A 9,140-nucleotide genomic window follows, 5' to 3' on the forward strand; every position below is an offset into this window, starting at 1 on the left:
AAAAAAAAAAAAAACTTAAGAAATAGGCCTGGAATGAAACCGAAGAGACCATTGTCTGGTTTTTTTCTGTCACAGCAAGGCTGTAGACAAGGAAGGGACTTAGGAGACATATATGGGTATTTTCTATTTATACAATGTATTTTCAATATATGTTGGGTTTCCTCTGCATTTTTTTGCTGAAGGTTTTGAAGAGTGGCAGCATCCTAAAGAGCTACTGAAATGAATTAGTGTGCAAAATAGCACACTGAAAATACTTAACAAACCGCAAAGCTGGACTTCGAGCTGGCATGACTGCAAAATATCATGGTGGGAGAACAGACCTTGCAAGACAGGAGGAAGAAGAATAATTAAGGGTTGGTAGGGTAGACAGGGAAATAAGAAGTTGAGATGATGGAAGCTGCAGTGCTTCAGTGCCCAAGCCTGGCTGACCACAGAAGATGCTGGCACACTAGCAAGGAGGAGGAGGGCAGTTACCATGGCTCAGCTTGTGGGAATGGCTCTGAAGGGAAGAAAAAAGTTAAAGATGTGGGGTTTGGCCAGGTGTTAGGGTAAAAGGCAAACTCTTTAGCTGTGTTATATTTAAAAAGAAAGGGGACAGTGGGACAATATCGTTTGAATTGGACATGGAGAGCTAGTTCGAAATAACAGGAGGAAGCTAAGAACAGTTTGTGCCAGGCATCACAGTAAAAAGGTTCCTGCCTATGAAATACATTCAGTTGAGAAATAAACTCAGAAGGGAAGTGGAAGAAGCCCCATCATTTGGAATCCAGTAACAGGAGTAGACAAAGCACTCGAAAGTGCACTGCAGGGAACAGTCTTTTTTTGGCAGGGAGCAAGACTTGGATGACCTAATAGCTTCTTTCCATCTCTGTTAGAATCACAGAATCCAAAGTCTTTCTCAGAGCAACAGCACAGCCGGCTTTGAAAGTTTGCCCAGTTTTGGCATCCTAACGTTGGTTAGTGCCACTCTGCACACTCCAGCCCCTGCAGATTCCCAAAGCAATAGTTAATAGCTCTGCTGACAAACTCTCTAATTAGTGTGAAGTACTAGCAAATGTAGAATATATTTTGGAGAGTTTTCACCCCCAAACAGACCAGATCTGAAAAGGTACATACACAAAATTTGCAGTTTCATGTAAGATAGTTGGGCAGAAAGACATTGTTTCTGTGTTTCGATATCTCCTTTGCTGCACACTGATTACAGTGCCAGTTAGTTCTAGCTTCCCAGTTTGCGTTCTGAAGTCTGATTTCAGTCCTACTTTTCTATGGTGTTTGATTTAAAGGAGGTGAAATTTGTGCAATGTATTAAATTATAACAAGAAAAGAAGTTTAGCACATACTGATGTTGTAGTTTCAATCCCTATTAAATTCCAGTAGCCAAACTTTGAAATGTAGCAGCTTTCTCAACTGTACAGCTCTAGTTAAAGACTTTTTTTAAGAAAAAAATACTAATTCTTAGGAATGGGTGAAGAAAATTCTAAAAGTTATACTGCCTTATACTATACTCTGTAAATACTACAGATTCATTGCATACGGTTGTTGCTTTTAGCTTTGTAACAGTGCAATGATTCTTAAACATCTTCTGCCTCTCCCTTTCAGTGAGACCTTTTGGTGGGAGAGATATTCCATGTCTCCTCTACATTAGGTCACTCATATTTTCCCTCTCAGCTTGGCTGCAAACCAGCAGAAGGTGCAAAAGTAGCTTTCATGCCTAAGGGCAGGGTTTTTCTCACATCCACTTGATTTCAGGCTCTTTACCCAGGCTGGCTCTGCTGCCGTGTTCTCCTCTGCCCCCTTCCCAACACATCTCAAAGGCAACAAAAAGCAGTGGGAAGGCTGTGTGCTCACTTTGTAAAAAAAATGTTTTCATTCTCAACAAAGAATGGCTGAAGCACTGCAGAGAAACATGACTTGTCTTTTCTGGACCTCTGCTTGATTATTTGTGAATTTGGAGAAGGTTTACTAACATTGTCCTAAGAAGGCTGTAAGGAGCCATGGGTTTCTTTGCCAGCATCACCTGGGTAATTCAGGGGTGTTGATATTCAAGGGTCCAGTGGGCCCTGTGCTCTGCCTTTTTACCTTGCCTGCCAGACCAGCCTTGGTAGTGATGCTGCTCATTCGAGAGAAGAAATTTTCAATTGTGTCTGCTGTCTGTGTTTGTCAGTGGAAAAAAGGAAATCTCTTGCGGAAGAGTGGGAAGAATTGAATTATTTTATGCTGAGGCACAGTAGAACTCATTTTAAAAAATATTGCTTAATGTCCATAATTTATTCACAGTACTAGTCCCAGTAGAATTAATAAGACTATTAAGTATGCACATAGGAGTCAGTAACATCAGAATCTAATGTTTTACTTCTATTTTTTTTGAAATCTCTTTGTGGCAAAATATCTTTTATTATTCCAAAGTTGTTAGAGGTTTAACAGCATGTTCCCAAATGGATTGTGAGCTCAGCAGAAACTTTTTAAAAGGGAGTCCAAGTTTTTGAGTGCTAACAGGGCCCTTGCAGAAAACCTCCAGGAAATGCTGTTTCTATGTTTACTGTGTTGCCGTGATAACTCTGTAGGGATGTGAGGCAGAAAGCACAGAGTGGGAGAGGTTTAACAGAATTCAAAACTGAGAAATTGCACCTTCTAGATCGTCACGTGTTAAAAAATCAGACGAGGTTAAAGGAAATAGGTGGAGAAGGGAAATAGAAGAAAATGCTGGTGATAATAAGAACAAGGTGGGAGGCACCGATGCTGAAAGCAAAGAGGAAAAAGATGGTCAGATTTACGAATGTTGGTTCTTTTCCAGTAGTCACTTCATTGACTATTGAATGTGTAACTTTATTATATGTGATTTCTGCTAGGCCTAGAGTTCAGCAACACTTCATTGAGGCATGTCTTAATAATGGGAAAGGAGCAATGGCCAACAGAATCTCTGGGCAGCTGGACAGCTCTGGCGTACTCTTTTCCTGCCCCAGAGTTTTATTGCTACTGGTATCCAAATAAAATTATTTTTAAACCAGTCTTAGATTCAAATAAAGTATTTCCTGACTTTGTTACAGCATCTTTCTTACCACTGCATATGGCTGAGGTCTTTTCAATTGTCTTTTTTAAGACGAAGTCTATTTGATAAATGTTGGTAAATAATGAATTAGCTAACTCTGTCTGTTAAAGGAGATACCAAGTGGTTGAGACAATGACTAGTTCTTCTAAGAACAGCTATTTGTCTGCAAATATATATCTAAAGACTGGAGATATCAGTTGTTTGGAAGAACTCAGTTAAAGGCATTTTGTATTTCTACACTAATAAGGGTTTTACAGAACAAAGATACATATAAAAAGGCAGAAATATAAGCATTGTTAACAACTGCTTTTTGTAATATGTGATTTTTTTTCAATATGCACAGAGTTATTTTTAAAGCCTTTGCTACCTACTTCCAAATTCCATGGTTTAGCTTGCCATTTGAACAGCAATGCCAGCGTGACTTACATAGACATATCCTTTACTGAATAGCATTAATTTATCCTTGCACGTACACCTGATAGTGAAGGTCCTGTGACCTGGGTTTCTGCTGTCTGTGTCTGTGTCCCTGGTTGAACAGATGGCTGTTGTAGCTTCACTGCTTTTGCTGTGAATCCAGTGGTGACCCTACTGCTCTTCAGCTGATGGGAAGCTCAACAGAAAATGATGTTGTAAATGTGGGCGCGTGTGTATGCCTGTAACACAGCAGAGGTTTAAGAGAGCAATACAGTGTAAAACAAGGACAATACATAATTAAAGGTAACACACAGAAGTAGTAATTAAGGCAGCGGACTCTGGGAATTTTGTGGCAGTGGAACAAACTCTGGAAGGTGGTTCCTGTTACATCCCTTGCAGGAGAGCAGGTCAGACTGCAGCTTCCTAGCTGTGCCTGCTCCAGGCAGTGCTCTTTGTAGGGCGCTTTACATCCTTTTCCTCTCAGAATGACTTGGAAAATCAGTCTGAAATTGCTGTGTGTTTGGGTTGTATCACTTGCTGCTAATGCAAGGAACTGTTCTGCGCTGCCTCAGGGGCTTAGCCCTGCCCCATACATCAAGGTTGAGAGACTTCCCAGAACTGCAGATAAAACTTTATACTCTGTTCCTGCCTTGACCTCGACAGTCCCATCTTTTATAGAAGACTTTTGGAGCAAAGAAACAGTAAAAAAAAGAGATCTTTTTCCAACTCCTTTATGTTTAGGGGCTGAACTTGCCAAAGCTTTGTTCTTCTCCAAAGAGACCTCTAGCTGAGGTCTCTGTGTCTCATCCCTCCTTTCTCAAACTGAGCACTGCAGTACTCTCTGTAAAAAGACCTCAAAATAGTCTGAAGAAGATCTATCATGAGTGTCCCTAACAGACTGCAGTTTTATGATCAGTTCTAACCAGACCCAGTTCTCCACCCATCTACTCCTAGCTATGTCTTCCTCTCTTCTGATGTTTCATCTTTACAGAGTTACATTTTGGGCATCTTCTGTTGTTTTCTTTCTAATAACAGAGCTGAAGGGAGGAAAGGGGTAAGAATGGCTCTTTTGACAGAGTTCCAGATTGGTTAAGTGGATTATGAAAAATTTTCAGGATTGGGAAGTTTAAGGTTTTAATGGGCTGTTAGAGCTTTTAAGTTATCTCACTTAGGATACAGGAATAATCAAATTGTCTTCACCATCTACTGGCTGAGATCATCAGTTATTTTAGGACTTTAAAGTCTCTTTCATTCTAACCTGCTTAGTACTTTTCTAAGGTTAAATGAGGAATTTGCTTCCAGACCATCATACCACTGAAGGAGAGCTGCCATTCCTGTTCCTTTAGTGGGAAAATAAGTTATCTAAGAAAGGAAGAGGAAGGACCAGAAAGTCTCACTCAGAGAAGGGGTCTGACCTTAGCAGTAATAACATTTTTCATTAAATGGTTGTTTTTTGTTATTAGAATGTTTTGTCAACCACTGTCCATTGAAAATAATTAAAAGATTGAAAATGCAGATTTCAAGCTGAGGCTGGATTATGAGCTATTTCAATATGACTTTGATTTTAACTGTTAGTTGTGGAATGTGGTTGCTCACTCAGCTCACATGCTTTTGTGTCTGTGCCCTGGCATTTATGATGTTCTTGTGGGAAATCAATATTTTAGATCTCTCTTGTTGTGAATAAATTTGTGCATGGAATTCCTTTTACAAAAGTCTATCAAAAACAAATAAAAGGCACCAACTACATTTGAAGAATTTAATATTGAAGAAAATGTTTACACATGCCTTTTTTTCATTATTTTCCCAGCCATAAGTCTTGACTAAGATTAAATATTGGGCTTGATTACATTATACAGGATATAAGCTTCATCTGTTCCAAAAATAACATTAATCTCTGTGACCATTAACCATTCTTTTTAGAAATAAATGTTAATGAAAAGTAAACAAACACAACCATGTATTATGCATATTATTTTGCATGTGTTTTACAGAGTTCGTTTAGTCGAAAGAGGATCTCCACATAGTTTGCCCCTCATGGAGTCAGGAAAAGTAAGTACTGAAAGAATATTTAAACGTACCTTTTATGGTAAATATTTTCCATAAATTCCCATTTCTGTTCATTTTCATGTGAATAGAGTTGAGGAAGGCTTTATCAGCTGTGCAGACTGAACACCTTTCTTTACCATTGAGGTTACAGCACGATGGCAGTAGCTGATTCATTACCGCTCTCTCAGAAGCTGTACTTCCCTCTTTTATGCAAAAAAATAATTTCCTTCTTTTATGCAAAAAGAAGGTATTTCATCCTCCACATCTCACTCTTGAAACTTGAAATTTGCCACTAGTGAAGGCAGTTTTATCGATGTAGACCCACCTCCACTGAGGACTGGTCTGAGAGTACCAACACTGTACTCACGGGCTACTGATCACCTGAAGAGGGACTGTCCCTGGTGGGTGGCATCGCTGTGGGGACAGGGTGAGGGCACAGGACTGGCACGAAGAGATAGCAGTGCTGCTCTCAGCTTTGTCTCTGGCTGCACTCTCTGGCCATGCTCCAGTGACCGAGGTCTCCTGTAAGCATGCTCTGCCTTTGGGAGAAAGGAGAGGTGCCATCTCTGCTGCGCTGAGGCACTCCCTGCTCACTGACTGCCCTTGACACTGTGGACGCTCATCGAAAGCTTTCTGACCATAGTTTTGCAAACACTCACGGTCAGAGGATGCTCCCTTTTCAGTTTTAGGATTTAACATCTGCCCATCTGTAGTGGTTGAATGTCCATTACATGAAGTCATTGTGAGGACCTTGTTCTGGGGAGTTTGCATGGTGCCTCTGGCTTTCTTTCTGTTTCAGGCTGAAGTTTCATCTGGCTAGCGATTTTTTTCCTGATCTAGTATGTACTGTCAGAGAGACTTGGGCCATTTGGTAGGATTTTTGTATTGTAGGCAAACATTTGATTTCTGAGGAGTTCTTAACGATGGAGCAGCTTTCACAACAACAAGAGGTTTTGTAGCATTTCCCAGATATCTCAAAATTTATTACAGCCATGGACTATGTTTAACATCTTTATCAATGACTGGTTGACATCTTTGTCAGTGATCTGGATGAGGGGATCAAGTGCACCCTCAGTAGGTTTGCAGACGACATCAAGCTGGGTGGAAGTGTTGATCTGCTTGAGGGTAGGGAGGCTCTGCAGAGGGATCTGGACAGACTAGATTGATGGGCCAGGACCAATTGCATAAGTTTCAATGAGGCCAAATGCCATGTTCTGCACTTTGTCCACAGCAACCCCCAGCAGTGCTACAGGCTAGGGAAGGAGTGGCTGGAGAGCTGCTCTGCAGAGAGGGACCTGGAGGTGCCGACTGACAGCTGGCTGAGCCTGGGTCAGCAGTGTGCCCAGGTTGCCAAGAAGGCCAATGGTATCTTGGCCTGTATTAGGAGCAGTGTGACCAGTAGGACCAGGGAAGTTCTCTTAACCCTGTACTCGGCACTGGTGAGGCCGTACCTCGAGAACTGTGTCCAGTTTAGGGCCTCTCACTACAAGAAGGACATGGAGGTGCTAGAGTGTGTCCAGAGAAGGGCAATGAAGTTGGTGAAGCATCTGTAGTACAAGCCTTATGAGGAGCAGCTGAGAGAACTGGGATTGTTTAGCCGGAGAAAAGGAGGTTCAGTGGAGACCTTCTTGCTTCCTACAACTACCTGAAAGGATGGTGTAGTGAGGTGGGGGGTCCATCTGTTCAACCAAGTAACAAGCAATAGGACAAGAGGAAATGGCCTCAAGTTACACCAAGGGCAGTTTAGATTGGATCTGAGGAAGAATTTATTTACTGAAGGGGTTCTCAGGCATTGGAAGGGGTTGCCCAGGGCAGTGGTGGAGTCCCCATCCCTGGAGGGACTGAAGAGTCGTATGGACATAGCGCTGAGGGACATGGGTTAGTCGGGGACTTGTCAGTGTGATCTTAAAGGTCTTTTTCAATCCAGGCAATTCTATGATTCTGTGATTTTAATTTCTTATGTTATAAGTCTACTTCAACTTTTTAAGGATTTCTTCTGGTTTCTAATGAAGGTTTTTTGGGGACGAAGAGTCAGTATATGATTGCATAAGCCAGTATCTGATCTCTTACTGCCTTGTGTTTTCTTTCAATAGATCCTCCCAGGAGTACGTATCATTATTGCTAATCCAGAAACAAAGGGACCCTTAGGAGATTCTCATCTTGGTGAGGTGAGTCATGAAAACTTAACCTTTGTATGCTCTGAACCAAATTGCAGAGATAAAGCTATCATCATGCATGCCAGTGGACTCCTATAATACGTCTTATCAAATGCCCACTTAAGAAAATTGTGAATTCTACAGATCTTTATAGTTTATAAAATGTGTAGCACAATACTTGTATTGTTATTAAAGTTGTTAGTAACATACTTGATAAATACTACTAATAACTCAAGTTTGTTAAAAAATTGAAAAAAGCCTGCTTTTTCTAACTGTATTTTCTATTTGGTGCTTCAATAGTCCTGATGGAAACTTAGTTGAAAAAATAAGTTTATTGATTAGTCTAATTTCAGCTAGATGGTTTTCTAGTGCTATTCTCTTTATAATCATTGTGCTTCAACGCACTGAAGTACTCTCATTAGCTGAATTGAGCAAGGCTGTATGTTTTTCCAATTTACTTTATGTTTCTAGAGAGAGAAAAAAAAATTATTTTCAGTGAGCAATTAAAGATCTAATTTAAAAAATGAAGAATTTTCTTACCCATAATTAAAACTACTGTCTAATTTGTGAGTTTTATCTGTAAGATTTCATTACTGTAAAATCATAAAAAATTCCACAGTGCCTTGATTTAGATGAAATTAATCCTTCTCCAATGGTGAAGGTTCCTGGCCTCACCCTTTAAAACAGTCTATCTCTCCGGTGCGCGTGGAGGATGCCTTCCTGGAATAAATACACTGAACCAGGGCGGGGACTATGGAAAGAGCACTGTGGCCTACAGGTTCTTCTGAAAATTGCCATAACCAAGCAGACCTCAGCACTAACTGAGCTGTTCAAGGAGGCTGTGCAGGTCCTTGGCTAACCTGGGGCCAGAGGGCTGCAAGGCAGGTGTCCCCACAACCGTGAGTCTAGCATCCCTCTCCACCAGCCACGACTCAGATCCACACTCTGACTTCAGCAAGGTTAGACTGGGGTCTCTGTGCCTAAAGCTGGGTCAGTTAAAAAAAGAGTGTTCAAAGGCATTATAGCATTATCTAGCTATGACTAAAAAAACTTGCATTAAGAATTTTCAATAATGCTTCATTCTGGAAAGCTACTTTAATTAATACCATTATAATTGTTTTTAACTTAGATATGGGTTCACAGCACTCACAATGCCAGTGGGTATTTTACCATCTATGGAGATGAATCTTTGCAATCAGATCATTTTAACTCAAGACTCAGCTTTGGAGATACACAGACTATTTGGGCTCGAACTGGCTATCTGGGGTTCCTGAGAAGAACAGAACTCACAGATGCAAATGGAGGTAAGAGGTTTCTCGTCATCTCAGTCTTTGCACGTAGCTTGTATTATTTTGAGGCTGACACCATGTCTCTCGGCCTGCACCACACAACATGTTCAATCTGTGAAACCTGTAGAACTGCAAAAAAAAGCCTTAGTTAAAATAATCAGAAAATCAAACAGGGGGCAAAATTTT

General features: G+C 40.8%; 1 protein-coding gene across 1 annotated transcript in view; it reads left to right on the forward strand.

The window, feature by feature from the left end:
• Positions 1-5,454: 5,454 nt before the first annotated feature.
• The window catches only part of LOC104529956 (disco-interacting protein 2 homolog C-like), a gene marked incomplete at its 5' end in the record, with an annotated part of 11,078 nt that continues 7,392 nt past the window's right edge, over positions 5,455-9,140 (forward strand). Inside the window, 3 exons of the mRNA XM_010174406.2 lie at positions 5,455-5,512; positions 7,603-7,677; positions 8,795-8,969. Of these exons, the coding sequence (XP_010172708.2) occupies positions 5,455-5,512; positions 7,603-7,677; positions 8,795-8,969 (308 nt within the window). The remainder of the gene's footprint in view (positions 5,513-7,602; positions 7,678-8,794; positions 8,970-9,140) is intronic.

Source organism: Antrostomus carolinensis, unplaced genomic scaffold (genome assembly GCF_000700745.2).
Source record: "Antrostomus carolinensis isolate BGI_N321 unplaced genomic scaffold, ASM70074v2 scaffold13938, whole genome shotgun sequence".
Classification (NCBI taxonomy): domain Eukaryota; kingdom Metazoa; phylum Chordata; class Aves; order Caprimulgiformes; family Caprimulgidae; genus Antrostomus; species Antrostomus carolinensis.